The sequence below is a fragment of the Mus caroli genome, unplaced genomic scaffold (genome assembly GCF_978045245.1).
Source record: "Mus caroli unplaced genomic scaffold, Mus_caroli_1 scaffold_1, whole genome shotgun sequence".
Classification (NCBI taxonomy): domain Eukaryota; kingdom Metazoa; phylum Chordata; class Mammalia; order Rodentia; family Muridae; genus Mus; species Mus caroli.
The window spans coordinates 120,000,983-120,022,432 of NW_028227256.1; the positions used below are offsets into that span (position 1 = coordinate 120,000,983).

The following is a 21,450-nucleotide window of genomic DNA, read 5'->3' on the forward strand; positions in this document are numbered from 1 at the left end:
TTCTAGTTGCTTTTGCAGTCATTTGTACAATGCATCTAACTTTCTTATTTGTAGGAATAGTATGAATTATTTACATGTATAGATTTCCCAATAAATTTATTTTACCTTTTTCTTGAGGTGGGCTCTCTCTCTCTCTCTCTGTCTCTCTTTTTCTGTGTGTGTGTGTGTGTGTGTGTGTGTGTGTGCTAGCCCATGTGTAACAGGTATGTGGAGATCAAAAGACAAAACTCCTGAGTGATTTTTCTCCTTCAACCATATAGATCCTGGGAACAAACTCCCATTTTAACTTTGGCAGCAGACTCCTTACCCTTTTATAACATCTTGCAGGACACATTATATTTTTAAATAAACTTTTATTTTACTGAAGGCAAATCTGAGAAAACTAGGTATGATGATGCACACCACCCACCCAGCACTCAGGCAGTCAGTTCAAGAACATCTAGAAGTTCAAGGCCTTCCTCCATGATTTAGTGAAGTCAGCAAAGAACACATAAAATCCTTTCTAAAACCATCTAGCAAGGAGGGACTAAAGGAACTTTAACATGGATTATGGTGAAATTGGAATAGAACTGATCATTTAATATTATTAAGTCTTTCAATTCAACACTTACTGAACATTTTTAAAATGTCTTTTATAATGTTGTGGCACTAAATATTGAGATGTTTAAATTTATCATGGCATAGTTAATATTTAAATGTTTTAATACATCTTAGTTTACCTTCATCATACTATTATTACTGCCTTAGTCAGGGTGTCTATTCCTGCACAAACATCATGACCAAGAAGCAAGTTGGGGATGAAAGGGTTTATTCTGCTTACACTTTCCACATTGTTGTTGATCACCAAAGGATGTCAGGACTGGAACTCAGGCAGGTCAGGAAGCAGGAGCTGAGCAGAGGCCATGGAGGGATGTTACTTACTGGTCTGCTTCCCCTGGCTTGCTCAGCTTGCTTTCTTATAGAACCCAAGACTACCAGCCCAGAGATGGTACCATCCACAAGGGAACCTCCCCACTTTATCACTAATTGAGAAAATGCCCCACAGCTGGATCTCATGGAGGCATTTCCTCAACTGAAGCTCCTTTTTCTGTGATAACTCCAGCTGTATCAAGTTGACACAAAACTAGCCAGTACAATTACAATAGAAATATATTTTGCTTCATTTTCAAATTCTTCTTCTTGAAACAAATTAAACTTACAGAACAGTTAAGGCCAGAATTAGAAAATTTATTCTTTAGGTATATTTACAATTTGCTTAAATTTTTTGTTTGTTTCATTATTAATGTTTTCTCTTCTTTTAAATATTTTTGGAAAGATTTCAATATTTAAAAATATTTTAAAATATGGATGGATATGTGTCATTGTAGAGATCCGCTGGTTTTTATGTACACAGAATTAATACCTAGAACTATCTTTCACTCTTTATTCTTGGGAATTTGTTCTCATGGGGCTTTCAGTGAAGTGTTGACTTTGATTACCTGTACCTATATGGCAGCTTACAATGACCTGAAAGCTTCTCCATATCTTGTATATCACTCACCTGCTTCTGTCTTTCTGTCTTTCTGTCTTTCATGGGCCTTCACTCACATACACATTCCCATATACAGTCAAAAATACACACACACATATTCATTCCATCTATGAGTTCACTAAAGCCAAGATGTCCACAGGGCTGAGATATACACTGGAATATGGGGGCCCTTTCTCACTCAAGATGTATTTTTTTGTTTGTTTGTTTTCCTCAAAGTATTTGATGGAAGCAAGAGAATTGAAAAAGGACTGAATGGGCATTAAAGTTCATAAGTATATATTAAGTAATATATTTCTCTTCCTTTCAATTCATTATAGTAGAGTTTATCATAGGTTTCAGCTTCTTTTCTGTTTATCTCTTTAATTCACATATTATTCTGGAGTCTACCTTTTTTTTATTAACTTATCTATTTAAGGACATTTGGAATTTTCTTTTCTGTCGACTGTGGAGACAGTGTCTCACTTTGAGTTGAGTTTATTCTCAAGCTTCTACTATCCCTGACAACTTTGTAAGTGCTGGATTACATCCATGTTCTATATCACACTTTTAGTCAGGAGTGTGCTTGCCTTTACTTTTACTTTTTTTTTTTAATTTCCAAATATTTGATGATTTACCACATATTTATAATTGTATCTCCTAATTTTTAAAATGGTTGACTCTTTATATTTTTGTATTTATTTTATATGTATTTGTTTATGTGTTTATGCCTGCTTATCTGTATGTGGACCATGTCCATGCAGGTTCCTGGGGAGAACAGAAAACTTACTGAATTCCCTGGAGTTTGAGTTATAGGTGGTTACCAACAGCCTGATGTGGGTGCAGGCAACAGAATTGGGATCCTCTACAAAAGCAGCAAGCATCCGAAAACCCTGATCCATCTCTCTAGCTCTTCTTTGCTCTATTTGAGGCTGGTGACCAGTCTTTCAGCATTGGGCTGGAAGACAGCTTGGCCATTAAAAGCTAAGGCTCAAAATCCTGAAGACAAAAGGATTATACACTTTGTTGTTCAATGACATATTTTCAAACTATCTATTATTTCATGTCTTGTTGTTAAAATATTTTGTAACTTTACTGGTATTTAGGCTACTATAGCATAGATACAGATACAGATATAACCAAAGGCATTAATTGGAATTGTATATATTTCCTTCCCTGTGATTCCAGCTTGTTAAGAATTTCAAAGCATTACTTTACTTTTAGATGTACAAATATTTAAATGATCAGATATTCCTGAGCAGTGGACAGTTTATGACAAAATAACTATTAATCACTGGCTTAATTACATTGCTCTAGTTTGATCAAATAAAATAATACATTTCCTATGTGGTTATGCAACCCACCCACTTTCAGAAAAATCAAACCTGAGTAATTTTGACAATGGCTGCATGTCAGTCTGAGATCTCTCAATCTGTTCTTTTCTAGTTTATGCTGTGTCTGACAATGGACAATTATTGTCTTAATTATGTCCTGTTATATTAATGTTGTTTTCTCTGATGATATTATCAATATTTCCACTAAGTCTTTGATTTTTAATAAGTTGATTATGAGCTTTTGAATTATTGTTTATCTTTATATTGTTTTGAATTTACCAAACACTTGAACATGTTGAACACATTGTACAGATTTATACAAGAGGAATATTATATCATTTTGTTTTCAGTGTTTACTACTCTATTATCTTTATCATAAAATTTTCTACATATAATTTAATAGGTATATCAATTTGCATTGTCATACATACAATTACAGTTTGATGTAAGGATTAAGGAGAGAAGCTAGTAAGTGCACAGGTATTCATTCGCTGGGTTCTGGACTTTGGATATGCTGTGACTAACCAGCTGTTTCAAACTCTTGCTTCTGTGATTTGCACACAGTGATTGATTATACATTGAAAATGTATTTTTTATTTCAGAAATTCACATTTGTTTGTATTTTTGTGTTTTTCAACAGTGTTTAATATGCTTAGACACAGTTAATTTTCACTTGAAATATTACATATTTTCATTACAAAAATTTCATTTTTGATTTTTTCTTTGTATTTCACTACCAAAGATTTTCATCTGCATGTTCCTCAAAGGGGTTAATTACTAAATATCTCTCTAATAGTTTGCATAAATCCTGCTGTCCCCAACATTGTTCTGCTTGGGTATATTCCTAAAGACTTGTTCCGAGGGAGAAAATGAGCTTATAATTCTCCAAACATATAGAATATTTTGCTTTTTTATAAATTATGCATTGTTGAAAATTCTCTATTGAAATTTAATTTTATTTAACTTTAAAAAGGTAAACTTTCTTCTGTTAGGTAAATCAATGTCTAAATACTGAGCCAAAGACTATGATATTTTCTCATAGATCAGTGGTGTTTTTTTCTAGACATCCCAAATTGTGAGCTTGGGCTTGCTAGACACAACTGATTCTCACTGAACCCACAGATGAGTGAGACAGTCATGGTTCACTTGAGTTCCACATCCATGCCCCATCTTCTCTACCAATACAATGCAAAAGATGCAGCTTGTCACTCGAGAACTTGCCCAGTGTGGAAGTTCTTCTATTTTCCTATACCTGAAAACAGTTGTTTTATATAATTTTTAGTGGTTTACAGAGGAAAGGATAAACTGAAATGCTTTCCTTATTACATAATTTGAGAACCCATTATTGATCCATCTTCTTTTTCAAGAAAATGTGATGTAATTTAAGTTATTGCACAGTTTATAGAAAGTAATTTTAGAAATGTAAATCAACTCATTGGTGCAATATCTAGAACAAGAGCCTTTTTTTGTCTACTTTTACATACTATAGGTATGGAAACACCACCACAGAGCTCGTATGAATTATACTTCCAATAACATTAACCCAAAGACAAAATATGGACAGAAATTCTCAACTGAAAAGAATTACATAAGTTTTAAACAACCTATGTGCAGTGGAAATATATCTATTCATTTCTTTAAGAGATGACTGTGATCTCCTTTAATTATTCTTGACATCACTGCCTTCAAAACTTGAAATATTTAACGGTATAGAGCTACGTGTGCACTTTTCAAAATATTTTATGTGTATATGTGTGTGGTATGTATGTGTGCGTGTTCACATATCTATATTTACATATGCACATAGAAGCCAAAAGTTGATATTAAGTATCTTACTTGTTCTAATGTTACTTATTGAGGCAGGGTCTCTTGAAGAACCTGGAGCCCAGAACACCTAGCCAATCTGCTCTTCTCCTGGCCTTTCTCCACCTCCCAAATGCTAGGTTTCAAGGTGTCAACCATGCTTTCCTGGAATTTATTTAGACCTCAGGTACTTAAGGCAGTGTGGAAAATGGCTCATACTCTGAGACCCTTCCTCAGCCACAAAAGTATACACATTAAGTACTTATTTCTTTTCCTACTATTGGTTTTGTATGAAACCCTGAGAAACCTGACTTCCAAAGCAATGACTCCTAACCATTTTACCTTACAAAAAGGATGGAAATTAATTAAACTCACCCTACTGCATGCCCCGGTGGTAGATTCACAGACTGTGAGGATGGAGATGTTCTGAGGCCGATTCAACCACCTGACCACTGTCCTGGTGTTGCTCACCCATTTAACCATGGTGATGTAATATTCTCTAGTTTGGAAACAAAAAAATAACACTTACATTTAGAGCATGATAATCGTAAATACTAGTAAGAACCATGTGCTGTTTTAGATGCAATAACTCAAATGTTATAAGGATATTGTATTCTGTGTACATATGTGTATATTCTTGTTTAAATATTCACATATACAATTTAAAATAAATTATAAAGGCATATATATACATACATATATATGATAGGTGAAGAATGTGAGAATGAATTATTTACCAGAAAAGCAATTTAAAAAAAAATAGAAACTAGCCTACACTTGACTTTTCTAAAAACATGTTTATTGACTGGGACTAGAAAGTGAAAAACAAGTATATAATTTTAAAGTCATGTTATATTTTGTTGAAAGAACAACTCATAGCTAAAAAAATTGCAAAATTTAATCTTTGGCTTAATGGTTATTCTTTATGTACAACTTTAATGTTTTGTCTTATGTATAAAGTCTTTGCCTATAGGGGTATTCATGGTATGTATCTTGGTTAATCTTCTTGACAACTAGATAGTACTTTATTTTTTTTCTTTGTTTGTTTTTTGATTTTTGTTTGTTTGTTTTTTCAAGACAGGGTTTCTCCATATAGCCCTGGCTGTTCTACAACTCACTCTGTAGACCAGGCTGGCCACGAACTCAGAAACCTGCCTGCCTCTGCCTACCAAGTGCTGGAATTAAAGGTGTGTGCCACCAGGCCCGGCTAGTACTTTAAGTTAGGTTACATATCTCTAGACATGCTAGAGAATTGTGAGAATTTCCATTTTATGAGTTGAAGACTGACTAAACAGTGAAAGTGAGCTGAGCACCAGCATTATTGATCTCTGCTTCCTGACTGTGCTGCCATGTGGTCAGCTGCCTCATGCTCCTGCTACCATGACTGTCCCTCCAATCCCAAGATGGACCATCTCCTTGACATATAAGCCCAAACAAATGCTTCCATTCTTTAAATGCTTTTATCAGGTATTTCATCACAGCAACAAGGAAATTAACTAATACAAGGAAATTTGATTTTGTCAACTATGGATTAAAAACCAGTTCCAATCATTTAGTCATAATATTTTTATCATTCCATTACTCTTCTTGTTTCAAACAGTTAAAAGTTCAATAGAAATCAAACTGAAACATCCGACTGGGTATTAAATCTTTAGCATAGAAAGAATGTTAACTACTAGTATAATTATTTCCTCAGAGTGATGGGAGATTGTTATAAATATGTAATATAAACTTTATTTATAACAAATTTTGATTTTTCTGTTAAGAAATTAACATAATATAATCATAAAACTCAGAGCTCCTACACCTCAAAGCCCAATTATCATAGTTTGGTATATGATAAAATGCAAAGCAACCAACTTTCTAGATACTTCCTCTATTTCATAACAGAGGAGCAGCATTAAAAAAATAACTGGAAAAATGCATTTGTGCTTGATGTATTAAAACCTACATTTGCAGGTTGCAGAGCTCCCTTGGCAGTTAAGAGCACTTACTGCACTATCCTAAAGAGAGGATTTCAGTACCTAGCACCCTCAGGGGGAAGCTTATAGACTCCTCTAATTCAAACTCTGGGGTCTAATGCCCTCTTTTGGCCTGTATGGGCACTGAACCCAGGTGGTATAGACTCATTATATAGGTAAAGACAAATAAAATTAAATCTTAAAAAAACTATTTGAGTTAATAAAAATATTATTTATAGATAGTAAAACCTTATAGCACAAATCTTTTGTCCTAGGACAACCCTGGGCAAGAGATCTAACCTTGTGAATCACACATTTTTTTTGATGCTTTTCTGAACAGCTACAGTTACCTCTAAAATCATCTGTTATCCTGTCAAAGTGAAGGTGTCAGCAGGAGGGTGAGTACAACTTGCAATGGAGTGCTGTCTGACATATTATTTTTCAAGTTTATTCAAAACATATGGGAAGTTTTACAACCAGCTATTTATAAATAGCCAAGAAACTCAGAGAAACTGTAACACCAATTTCTCTAAGCAGTTACTGGATCATCCTTGAATCACATGCAAAGCTGGTTTGGATGTGTTCTTTGACCATCTCACTGTGCCAGGAGGTTCTACAAGGAAGAGTGTCCTGCTCCACTTCTTTCTTCTTATTCTTTAATCTTTTTTTTACAGTCCATTTTTTTATCCACCTCCTAGTCTGCCCTCTGACTGTTCCACATCCCATAACTCCTCCCCACCCTGTCTTCTTCAAGAGGAGGCCCCTATCCCCTAACCCCACCCCAGAAGACCTCCCAACTCCCTGGGGCCTCAAGTCACTTGAGGGTTAGGTACATCTTCTCTCACTGAGTCAAGACCTGGCAGTCTACTGCTATATATGTGTTGAGGGAATCACCATCCCAGACCTTAGCCATACTACAGAACAATAGTGATAAAAACAACTGCATGGTATTAGTACAGAGACAGACAAGTTAATCAATGAAATAGAATTGAAGACCCAGAAATAAAACCACATACTTATGGACTATTTGACACAGAAGCCAAAAATATACAATGGAAAGAAGAAAGCATCTTCAACTAATAGTGCTGGTCTAACTGATAGGCTGTATGTAGAAAAAAAGAAAATAGATCCTGTTCTACTTTCAGTGCTTTGTATCAACAAATTTATTTTGAGTGTGTAAATATATTTAACAGTCTGACCAATAAATTCCTAAAGGAGCCAGCTAGTTGACTTGGAGGTAGGAGTGGTTTATAAAATTCTTGGCCTGTCACTCAAACAAAGTAAGGACATCCAAATCATATATAACTCCTACACAACATTATTGGAATGCACACAGACACAAAAAGCAGAAATGTAAGCATCAGTCTTTCATGGATCATATACAATAAGGCTTTGAGATAAAGTAAGAGTATGCCCCATACACAACTAGGAAAAACAAGGTTGAAATATAATGATTCAGATATTCCTAGATGGCAGATATAAATGCTCTAAAGTTTTATAAAGTTAATACTAGTGCTTTAAAGATTTATGAGCCTTACCCCCCAGTTGTATTAAAATTAACATGAACATTGGAAAGGTTACTCAATGATCATAAAAAAAAATCAAAGTCCTCAGCCTTTGGGGAAAGGCTACATTGGCAAATTAATTTTAGCCTACAGAAAAATTTATCTCAATTTTCTCAACAGAACAACATGGGGCAAATTGAGATGCAAGGATAACAAGAATGAGTTTTAAAGTAAATAGCAAAACAGCAGAATTTCAATATTTGTCTGAAATATTCTTAGACAAACCTTCGCAATTCCTTCACAGAAAATGATACACTTCACTGCATACATAGCCTGACCTATATTAGCTTCCCAAAAGATTTGATATTTGGAGAACAATTCAAATCCTAACCAGCCATTCTTGTTGAGCGGTGTTTTTAAGTGGATATAAATGTAAATATAATTTTTTAAAGATAAGCATAATTGTTTTGTACTCAAACATTTCTATTGATCTTTGATTAGGTGATATAGTTAATTTATACATGTTAACTCATGTTTATAAACATTTATCCTAATATGATATACCTTAGTATACACCATATTTACTATCTAGGCATCACTTTCTACTCCGTATATAAAATCTGAACAGTGACAGCTGTTTCTGCAAACAAATTTGCAGATTTAAAAGGGATGGTCTCCAAATATGGAAACGTTGCACTAAGTTGATGCAAATACATAACATGGAACTTAGAGGTTGACATGTAGGCATTGAGGAAAGGCAGCTGTTCTTGCTGAGATACTCCCTTTGTTCTACACATTCTGTACACCAGGATCCCTGATGCACATCTTACTTTAATTCCTAGCACACATACTTTTAGCTCATAAGCAAAGGCTGAGTCATAGAGGCAGAAACAATCTGGTTAAAGGGACAATACACTAGCCTTCAGAGACTTTCTGTTGTTTCTCAGAAGATTCAAGTGTCCAAAGCATGTATAATGGACTCTCAGAATCACTTCAGTATGGGTGTGCTGGAATCAGACCTTTGTTAGCAGTCTTTCTGCCTGCTTTCCCTCCTCCCTTCCTTTGTTTCTCTCTGAAGTATGTGTGTCACTCTTTAACTCTCTCATCGCTCCTTTTTTTTTCCACAGTATCTAAGTACCCTAGTGGCTTACCAACTCAACGAGACTATCCAACAAGCACCTGGGAGCTGCATATTTGCCTATTTCTGCCTTTCTAGTGCTAAGATTATATGTATATACATATAATCTCCTGAGGATTAAACTCAGGACCTTCTTGTTGCACAACCAGCACTGTCTTGTTTGAACCACCTCCCTAGACCTCATATACACATGTGTTTTCCAAACATGTCTATACAACTATACATGTCATTCTATTCCAGAGCACCCAGGAATTCTATCCTAAGTGTTCTATAATGCCCCTCCTGACATACTCAGAATGGATGGCATCCCAAGTCCTCTGTTGATATTATATACCACTTGAATGAAAGGTTCTTTCATTTGTTCCCATGAAAACAGGTGAATTAATGACTTTCCTGAAGTCCAGATCCTTCTCAAAAGAATCAGAAACTCAGACCAGATATATGCCAAGAAACTAGAAAAATACAGAAGAACAATGCCATCAATCCCAGAAGACAGGAACTGTTTCTGAGTTACATCAGTGATGCAGGTGATGAGACTAAACCTTTAATAAGTAAATGCATTGATAAGAGACACAGAATGACTGGAGGCAAACAGATAATGTTGCTGGGCCAAAAAGATAGCTCAACAGGTGGAGATCCTTGTTCTGCAACTAGAGTTAATTCCCAGGATCCACTTGTTGGAAGATTTGAATCCACTCAAGCAAGTTGTCTTCAGACATCCACATACATTTCCACACAATGTGCATACAAACTAAAAACTTAAAAAGATAGTTTCCTCAAAAGAATATGATGGTTCTCTAATGTCCTCAGGACTCATCATTAAAAAAATAAAAAAAAAAAAGTATCTTTTTCTAGCATTAAAGTGTATACTTTCAACTTTCTACTCATTTTCTAGAAAAAAAATCCAGTGTTTGCACTATCTTAAACTAATAGTGTGAGCATTTCCAAAATACTCCTACTTCTTCAGATGATCTGAACCATCCTACTTCCACTGAGTTTGGTTCTGGGGATACTAGAAAGGAACTGGATCATTATGTTAGGTCATGTCCAGTATAATTTTACCCAGAATCATTACAGACTGTGTTTTAAATAAAGATGAGACGCATGATGGTGCAATGTGTATTATCAAAATTTATGCTGAAGACATCCTGTCTGCATAGTCTATGTATATTTGATGACATGACTTAACAGGGTTAGGTATAAACAGAGGGAAATGAAGACGGAGATTATAGAAAATAACTGACTTCCTCCAAGTTACCAAATAGTGTTTGTTTAAACTAGTATATTTTTCAATTGTTTTATATATTTACATGTACTAGTGCAATGTATTTCATCATGTTCACCCCTCCCTCCCTAACTCCCAAATTTTCTGTGCACTCACTCTCAAATGTCCCTTGTTGGATCTAAGTGGCAAAATCTAGTCACACACCATGTGACAGTTATCACATGGGAAGTTTATTAAAAGAGAGGAGTAGGAGAGTACAGAGGTTGCCTCTCAGTGTAGGAAGGGAAGAAGGGAAAGAGAAGAGAAGCACAGGTTTTTATCATGGATGTGGTGCATGTGCAGGAGGACACGATAGTGAGACTACAATGTTGCCTATTTGCATCTAGGGATGATGTGCCTTCTCACCAGATCTGTTGGGTTGATCATGGAGGTGCTTGATTGTCCTCCAGGTTCCAAGGACTGGCCATGGAGGTGCCTAATTGCAAACACTCCTCTAAAACCCTGCCATTTACTTAACTTCTCTGTATATCTCTTCATGTGTGTGTGTGTGTGTGTGTGTGTGTGTGTGTGTGTATTTCTTAGTCAGCTTTTCTACTCCTGCACAAACATCATGACCAAGAAGCAAGTTGGGGAGGAAAGGGTTTATTCAGCTTATACTTCCACACTGCTGTTCATCACCAAGGGAAGTCAGGACGGGAACTTAAGCAGGTTAGGTAGCAGGAGCTGATATAGAGGCCATGGAGGGATGTTACTTACTGGTCTGCTTCCCCTGGCTTGCTCAGCTTGCTTTCTTACAGAACCTAAGACTCCCAGCCCAGGGATGGTCCCACCCACAAGTGACCCTTCCCACTTGATCACTAATTGAGAAAAATGCCTTACAGCTGGATCTCATAGAGGCACTTTCCCAACTGAAGCTCCTTTCTCTGTGATAACTCCAGCTTGTTTCAAGTTGAAACACAAAACCAGCCAATACAATTGACACCTTGTCAACTTGACAAACACATCACTATTAAGCCTCAAACCTTACTTTCTTATTCATCCCAAAGATCTAAATAACTTTAAAAGTCCCACGGTCTTTACATATTAAAAGTTCAATCCCTTTAATATGTTCAATACCTTTTAAAATTCAAAGACTCTTAACTGTGGGCTTCACTAAAATATTTTCTTCCTTCACGGGGGAAAATATCAGGGCAAGGTCACAATCAAAAGTAAAAATTAAAATCCAACCATCCAATGTCTGGGATTCAACTCATGATCTTCTGGGCTCCTCCAGGTCTACCCTTTGTATCACACAGCTTGCTCTCTATGCTCCAGCTACCTGTACTCCACTGCTGCTGCTGTTCTCGGTGGTCATCTCATGGTACTGGCATCTCCAAAATACTTCATGACCTCTTCAGTCCTGGGCCATCAATTGCAACTGAGGCTGCACCTTCACCAATGGCCTTCCATGGCCTCTCACAATGTCAAGCTTCAGCTGCTCTTCGTGACCCCTTCATGCCTTCAAAACCAGCACCACCTGGGTCACTCTTACACATTACGAAGTCCTGCTGCAGCACAAGGTATAACCTTGGTTATCTCTGGAACACAGCCTCTGTGCTCTCAGAAAACACTCCCCAGAAGATTTCACCACAATGATGCTGGTCTCTTCTTAATTACCACTAATTTCTTAGCTCCAGCTAACCAGCATCAATAGTCCCATTAATGTAAAGGTTTTGCTTTAGCAGTTCTGTTATCTTGTTAACCAAGATAATTCTTCAGCCCCAGCTAACCAGAACCACAGAATAGTCACAATCAAAATAGCAATGGCCCTAAAAAGAGTCTTTAATCTTCCCTATGAAATTTTACAAGCCAGGCCTCCATCTTCTGCACTGTTCTCAAAATTATCTTCCAAGCTCCTACACAACATTCGACAGAGCCCTTAACACCGAATGGATCTTCTGCCGCAAAGTTCCAAATTCCTTCCACAGTCCTACCCAAAACATGGTCAGGCTGTCACAGGAATACCCCACTATGCTGGTACCAATTTGTCTTAGTCACGGTTTCTATTCCTGCACAAACATCATGACCAAGAAGCAAGTTGGGGAGGAAAGGGTTTATTCGGCTTATACTTCCATACTGCTGTTCATCACCAAAGGAAGTCAGGATTGAAACTCAAGCAGGTTAGGCAGCAGGAGCTGATGCAGAGGCCATGGAGGGATGTAACTTACTGGCTTGCTTCCCCTGGATTGCTCAGCTTACTTTCTTATAAAACCCAAGACTGCCATTCCAGAGATGGTCCCAACCACAGGGGTCCTTTCCCCCTTGATCACTAATTGAGAAAATGCCTTACAGCTGGATCTCATGGAGGCACTTCCCCAACTGAAGCTCCTTTCTCTGTGAAAACTCCAGCTGTGTCAAGTTGACACACAAAACCAGCCAATACAACACATAACACACTGAACTCTCTTTCCTTCAGCAGCCATAGACTCCCCAGAATATAACTACAGATGGGGCCTTATGAATGTTTTCCCTATTCATGCTGCAATGCTGACAGGTATTATCTTGTGTAGGCAAACATACTGTTAAGAGTTGATACATTCATGCTCCCTGTCAAGGTACTGTAAAAAGCTTCCTTATGGCATTCTTCAAGCAAACATAGCATCAGTTTATATTCCCTATCCCTATATGATTCTCCCCAATCCAGCTCCTTACTGTTCTCAACTTGAACCTCTCCTTCACTTTCCACAATAATTTTTTAAAGTCTCTTTACCCCTCCTCAATGGCTCAGTTCTAAGTTTACTGGCCTCTATCCACATCTTTTCCTCTTCTTTTTCTTTAATCCTCATTGTCATTTTGTTTCTGATGTGTTTTGAGACAAGGTCTCACATATCCCAGACTGATTTCAGATTTGTGAGGTCACCCTGAAATTCTGAGGCCCTCCTATCTCTACCTTCCAAGGCTAGTTGTACAGGCATGTATCATCACACTCAGATTTTGTGGTGTTCATCATTGAGCCAAGGACCTTATTAATGACAGCCAGGCATTTTATCAACAGAGCTAAGTTACAAGCCCCTCTATTGTCTTTACCTGTTTATTTTTATTATAAAACAACTCAAAAAGAAAAGGGTAAAGGAATAAAATATTAAATAGTTCCTATGATTGCTTCATCCTTTATTGTTTGAGAAATGCATACATGTAGATAATCAGTTTGATGAAACCTATCCCTTCTCTACTTCCAATTGCTCACCTGTGCCCCCACAATGTCCTGTGCCTCTCGAAAACCTCACTGAGTCTGCTTAGTGCTGCATTCATGTGCATAGACTTAGGACCATCTACTACAGCCTGCAAACGTCTCAGAAGCCTCATCCTGTAAGAAAAGTGTTTACTCTTCACTCAGCAGACATCACCTGCCAATTGCTCCTGAGCTAGAGTTTAGTACTTACAATGGCCTTTTCCCATCTGTTCTATGATCAGTGTTGCTTTATCCTGTGCAGGTCTTGAACATGCTGCTTGACTTGTGATTAATTACTCACGTCTGCTAAACCAAGCTCACAAATAGAACTTTCTGTTTGGTTCATTCAACCCTACTATGCACAGTTTGTCAATTCTGAACCACTTTAAGGGTTTTTTTTTCCTTTTGAGTGTGGATAATGTACTCTGAGATTGGATTAAATGGTCTAATCTCATTGGATTTGTGCTAACAAGTGATGCTAAGATTCTATCACAAGCATTCATTCTCCCTGGGTTTTGTCTTTCCTATTCATTACAAAAATAACTTTATATTAGGTAGTTAAAGAGGGTCCTTAATCAGAAGCATTGCATAAGTTTTATTGCCTTCCAAACTAACAACTTCCATACTCATCAGATTGTAATAAATGTGCCCAACTGTGATTAAATTTCCCAAAATATGTCAATATTCAAATAAATTTTTACCAGTAAGACACTTTGAGTTAATTATAGATATCGTCAAAACAAACAATAAGATTAGTCCCATCTTACCAAGAATACTGTGGGTTGTGCTATACACATACATATGTAGTGTGGATTATGCTACACACACACACACACACACACATATATATATATACATATACATATATATATATGTAATATTTGCTATAAACAACACACAAAATGGGAATGTTTGATGGATTGTAAAGGAAATGAGGTAGGTATGCTATTTATGAACAGCCAATCTTCAAGATTAGCTACAAGTTTCATCTCTAGGGACTTGATAACTTGATTATAACACTGAATGAAGCTCCTTAGAAGTTTGAGACATTTAGGTGTTCAGTGTATAAATAATCATTTATGTCAGGTTGGTGATAAAGATGTTTCCTATATTAAATTTATGATTTGGACACATTTTTTTCTGATATGTTCATTCAGATGTATGCATGCTACAGTGTATATGTTGGAACTGGGGACAGAAATGAAAGCCAAATATAATTCATCTACTTTTACAGTGTTTAAAAACAGGGTCTCTTGCTGTTTGACACTGTGGGCCTCCACATTTGTTGACCCATGAGCTTCCAGTTATTCTCTTGTTGCTGGCTGCCACCTTACCACAGGTAAACTGACACATGCACAATATAACATCTATCTCTATGTATGTTTTGAGGATCAAAAACCTGTCCTTATGAGATTTATACCCTGAGCCATCTCCCCAGGACCTTTTCAAATGTCATGAATACAAAGGCTTCTGATCTTGAAATAAGTCGTATTTCATTCAATTGTTCTGCTTGCAGAAGAACAAGAAATGGTAGAGTAAACTACATACAATGTAGAGAATTTCATCTTGTGGAGTTTGTTGTTTGTTTGTTTGAATGATTTTAAAGTAATGCTCCTATAGCCCAGGCTGGCTCAGATCTCCCTATAAAACTGAGGATGACCTTGAACTTCTGATCCTCCCCACTCTCCTTTCAAAGGTACTAAAGATGTGAATCACCATATCAAGTTAACACAGTGCTAGGGGTGTATAGAATGCAGGACTTAGCTCATGCCTGGCAATCACTCCACCAACTGAGCTGCATTCCCAATCACAGATTCCCCTTTTGATATAGCACCATTTAAATAGAATGGAGTAACTGTAATCTAGTAGAAAATTCTATGTAAAATTAACCTGTGTCTTAATCTCCTTCAAATCTCCAGACGATGTCCTCTCCCAATCACTAATAGCTTTCGTCATTTTGTGGTACCTCTAATCACCTTGAGACTAAATACTTCTTAGGAATAGCCAGACACCCAGAATGACTTCATTCCCAAAGGATGGAGGCAACCTCAGCTTAATTTCCAAGCAGAATAGGTGGTACTGATCACATCATTCTCTAAATGGCAACAAAATGATAATTGGATGGGAAATATCTAATTTCTCCTTTAAAGTTGAATTGAAATTGCCTACCTTGATTTAAAAATGTCGGGTGGCATCAGCTCCAATGTATGAGTTGGTCCATACAGGTTTACAACATATAACTTCACTGATGGGTTCGCTTGACCTGCCTTTGAGAAAATAAAAGCTGTGATATGTAATATATAAGCATTAACCTATGTTAAAATAAAGAAAAGAAAAACAGAAACTTCAACTGGTTTAATTTCTCTCTGTCTCTGTTTCTCTGTCTCTGTCTCTCTGTCTGTCTCGGTCTCTGACTCTCTGTCTCTGTCTCTGTCTCTGTGTGTGTGTGTGTGTGTGTGTTCCTCTTTACTTGGAATAAAAAGTTAATTTCTTTGAAATGGAAATGATTTTTAAATTCATCCACTTGATTACTTTTAATTGTTTTTGCAGATTGCTGCTTCTGAAGCATTTAAGAGAGACAATTAAAGGTTATGGGAAATGAGGGTGGTTTTACTCATGAGTTGGTGCTGTTGAGCTCTTTTTTCAAGGCTGTAGAAGGTCTGAGCATGCAAAACAGCAAGTAGACCAAGCAAGTGCTCACATCATAGAATAAAGACTTCGGTTTGAAGCTTTATATAGACAGGAAAGAAAGGGAAGGAAAGGGAAGATAAGGAACAAGGAAAGAAGCCAGTAGAAAAAATGTGGTGAGTGGAAGAAAATGGGGATGCGGAAGAAGTAAAAGACATAAAAAACTGAAAGAGAAGAAAAATAAGGGAACAAGAAAGAAAAGGATAGGGAAAAGGAAAGAAGAAGGCAGCGATAAGTCCCACCTACAAGGATTATAGATATCCTACCCAAAACAGACTGTTACATGTTGTCCTCTGAACTACACATGTGTGCCAACACACAAATAAACACATAATTATAAATAAATAAGTGCAGAATTATGAAAAAATCTTACCACATGCGTCAGATGCTACATGTTTAAAATTGAAAAGAGCATAATGGATTCCATTGCAATAATGTGTCCCATCTTTTCTCTTTAAGCTTTCCTGATTACTAAATGGGTGACTCATATATTTAAATGACCCTTTAAGGTGAAGAAGCAGCCATCTCTGAGTGTGTGGCAGGAAGAGTAGAAGTGCATGTTTAATTTGTTTTCAGTTAATCAAAATTCCATTAAAGGAACAATAACTACCAAGTATGGTGGCTCGTACACTCCTAGTTTGTAACATGTTCTAAAGGATTATGGCCTAGGTTTGTCATTAAATATTCCTACTTCAGTACAAAAATTATTATAATCATTTTTCTAAATACAAACAGAGATGACAAAGCAAATTCACTAGTACTATGAGAGCTGAGACTTAAACACACAGACTAGTTATCCCTTGTGTTAACTCCCAGGCAATGACAAATAGTTACAGAATACTCTGTGAGCAAGAGAGGAATTAAGGTCAGCTCCTTTGAGTATTTCTCAACCAGTTTGCATGGTAGAATGAAAGAATGACCTCATGCTGGGCTTGGGAACTTGCTCAGTGTTTAGATCACTTGCCATGCTAGCAGAAGAACTGGAGTTAGGTTCCCCAACACATAAATAAGTGGGAGGTGAGCTGGTGGTTGTCTTTTCCTGCCACAGACTCAAAGACTGTTTATGCTGAACAGAGGTGCTGTTTCTACACCTCTCCATGGTCATTTAAATATATGAGTCACCATTTAATAGTCAGTAAATGTTAAAGAGAAAACCTGGGCACATTAAGGCAACAAAATTCCAGCCACAAAAGGTGGAAAACAGATCTTCAGAGAAAGCTGACTAATAAGACTAGTCATATCAGTTAGTTCTGGGTTTGATTGGGAGACCCTATATCAATGAATAAAGTAAAAGAGTAATTTAGGATTATACTTGACATTAACCTTGGACTGCCACATACACACACTCATGCATCCACAACAAAAACAAAGTAATTTCTTGACTAATAAAAGCAATTATGAGGAACAAAATTTACGTACATTTTTGTTTGGTTATTTTTCTAGGTAGATCAATTGAGTTAAAATTTAAACTTTGTTTTATGAGGTAACTTGGCCATGTAGACTCTTCATTGCCAGCAGCACCAATTTATATCATCTGGTACCTTGCAAACACAAACCCCTGGTCCCCATCTTACAGATCTAGAATTAGACTCCCCAGGTCTAATTAGATCTACACCAGGAAACAATTGATCAGGAAACAATTTTGATCAAACACTGTTCCATGTGTGTACATCTGTTCCCTATCTATTATCTATAATAATCTATTATCTATATCATATATCTATACCTATTTGTACTTTATCATCTAATATTTCTTATCTATTACCACCCATTCATCATTTTACCCATCTATTAACCTTTTATTCCTACAACACATTTACTATTTATATGCCAATTATCTACCATATAACATATCTATAATATACATATATATAATATGTATATCTAGCATCTCTTATCAATACATCTTTTATGATCTGTCTACCTATCATATATCTATCTATCTATCTATCTATCTATCTATCTAATCTGTTTGTAATCTATCAGTTTATCACATACATTTCATTATCTTCTCATCTATTTATTATCTATCTATTCTCTAGCCATCACATAAAATCTCTGTCTTAGCATTACTATTGCTTTGATGAAACCCATTACCAAAATCAACTTGGGGAGGAAATGGCTTATTTTGCTAACAGTAAAATAAAATATTTCATTATCAAAAGCAGTGAGGATGAGGACTCACACAAGGCAGGAGCCAGGAGGCAGGTACTGTTGAAGAGGGCACAGAGAAGTGTGTTGTTCACTGTCTTTCTCAGGCTGCTTTCTTGTAGAATCTAGGATCATCAACCCAGGAATGGCATTACCCATCTCTGGATGGTCCCTCCCACATCAATCACAAAATATGAAAATATTCTATAGTCTTTCCTACAGTCTGATTTTCTGAAGGCAATTTCTTAATTGAGGTTCCATTCTCTCAGATGACTCTAACTTATATCAAGTTCACATAAAACTATCTAACACACTGTCATCATTTTTCTATCATCTATCATCTACTATGAAGCCATCTACCAGTTATTTTTCTAACCTGTCTATTTTAACACCTATGTCTCACTTACATCTATCCTTTTTATGCAATATATAATTTTTTGTCAACTACTATTTTCTATATTATCCAACTTTCTCATTATCTATCTATCTATCTATCTATCTATCTATCTATCTATCTACCTATCTATCACATGGGTATTATCTATCCATAAATATACTTACTCTATTGTTAGCTAAGCATACCTCACTAGCATCAGAAGTTAGTTTTTATGAGACTAGATCCAGAGGGGCTGTATCTCGTCTTTAGCAAAAGGTTGACATGACCAATGTTCATGATTGGAACATGTTTTGAGATCTGGATCACCTAAATCCTAAATATGTGAGTCAGGAGAATCTAATTTAAATTTGTCTCTGCTATACTGTACCATAAAGTACATGATTAAAATTCCAATACACAGTTTACCTACTTTTCAAAAGTGAGACAGATATTTATCTGAGAATATGTCAGAACACAGACATTGTGAGAAAAATGTTTTCTTTAGTTAAATGTAGTATTGTTACATAAAGTAACAAAGAGATGGCAGAATAAACTATCTAAAACAGGATATGGCAATGAATTGAAATGATTGGTGTTTTTATGACAGAATCTTACCCAGTTAGAAAAATTTGTTCTTATATTTTAATCATTTAATACACTAACTAGACAAATAAGAGCATTAAAATAGATTGGATTTTCTAGTGAACTCTTTCCAATAGCTTATGGTTTACTTTGCCAAAGACACACACATCATTTCTTTAAGGGAATCAGCCACTGAAACTGTAAATTTGCATCTGTGAAGAGTGACTGATATCCCAATCAGCTTCCATCCGCATGCAAATTAAAAAGTTTATGGAGGAGACCATTTTTATATAAAAGCACCCCAGTGAAGCATCAGGCTGCCTCCAAAATTTGGCTATTCAGCACTTCATAATCTCAGTTAAAATTTTACATTTCCATGGAGTTTGGAATTAAGCAAACTTAGTGAGTTCATTTTCACCTTTTAATATTTGAATCATTCAGAGAGTGTGCAAATGAGACAGCTCATCTCTTTGCTTTCCACATTCCCATTTGCCACAAAGACTGCAAATCCACAGAATCCCATCCTCCATGATTCTGAAATGCAAGCCTCAATAATAATTAACCTTGTTTTACTGGCAACTAAATTGTCATTAAACGAGATAATGTTTTAATTAAGAAGATTAACCTGAGGTTACAGAGAGAGAACTCTGCATCTCCTTTGTGCTGAGTTGCTAATGATAGGGTATTTTATGAGCACCAAATCGTGCTGAATTAAATAAAAATCCAAATATATTTGTTTGGTGTGAGTGTTTCATCAGTAAATCTGATCATGCTGAGTTTTGCTGCACCAGTTTTTAAATCTAGCTTAATTTAATAGGAACTCAGCATTATCTCGATTTCTAAAGTGACACTCTCTGAAAGTTTATTGTATGCAAGCAAATTGAACCTGCATTTGTTATGGGAAAACTAATGATCATTTAAAACTAGGGTAGATGGAGAGTAAGTTTGAAAATTAAATGGCATACTCCAAGAGATACTGACCTACCATGTGAGTAGTACAAGGGCCCAAACACTAACATTTTTTTTTGAAACTGGTGACTTGATGGGTGGTTCTCTCACATAAAAGCCACACCTAGACAAGGGTCTTTTCTCTTAGCTTTGACTACTAAAATGCCTGTTTACTTTATAAAAATGTTTGGGGATTTGTGGGCATGCCATGCACATGACCTGAAAAGTATATGTGTATGTGTGTAGACAACAAGGTGCAACCTCAGTGTCATCCTCAGAAACACAGCTCACATCCTTGTAAATAAGTCGTCATTGTCTGGACCTCCCAAGGAGGCTATGATGTCTACCCAGTGAGTCTCAGGGATCTTCCTATCTCTATCTCCCCAGTGCTGATCACAAGCTTTAGAAAACCAGGATTCTTTTTTTGGATAATACAATGACTAGGGGTAAACTATGAACTATCTCCTTAGCTCCAGGTTTTAATATTAATACTTTCATTGGCAATCAGTGCCCAGTCTGTAAGTTTATTATGCTGTGCTGCTCTGCTAATATAGTGATACTCTCTGTTGTCTGTGTATAGCTGAGACTCTATCTGTAAGTGGTGCAAATGGACACATAACAGTATCTAGGAAAGAAAGACAGATCTTTAAGCTTTCTGAGTTTCTATAAAAATAAAAGTTGATCTCTAGGACCATTGTGAATGCTATTTCCCTCTCCTAAAATAGCTGTGAATTATCAAAAAGATGTATTTTTAAGATTGTGCTTATAGATTTGTGTATATGTACAGGCATATGCATGTAGGTATCTGCAGCATCCAGAAGATGACTTCAGATTCTCTGGAGCTGTATTTACAGGCAGTTGCAAGGTAATCAACCTGGATGCTAGGAATAGAACCTAGGTCCTCTGTAAGAGTAGCAAGTGCTCTTAACTGCTGAGCCATCTGCCTACCTCATAGATATGCCTTTAAAAATTCGCTTAAACTCTAGGATAGCTGCTTATCCATTCCTATAAAGTACGTGAA

At 36.3% G+C, this 21,450-nt stretch overlaps 1 protein-coding gene across 3 annotated transcripts in view; it reads right to left on the reverse strand.

Moving 5' to 3' along the window:
- Dpp10 (dipeptidyl peptidase like 10) overlaps positions 1 to 21,450 on the reverse strand; it is a 1,511,806-nt gene that overhangs the window by 72,947 nt on the left and 1,417,409 nt on the right. For all 3 annotated transcript variants that reach the window (XM_021165015.3, XM_021164934.3, XM_029476885.2), the window contains exons 10-11: positions 15,854 to 15,951; positions 5,020 to 5,143 (exon numbers count right to left, since the gene is read on the reverse strand). In XM_021165015.3, the coding sequence (XP_021020674.1) occupies positions 5,020 to 5,143; positions 15,854 to 15,951 (222 nt within the window). The remainder of the gene's footprint in view (positions 1 to 5,019; positions 5,144 to 15,853; positions 15,952 to 21,450) is intronic.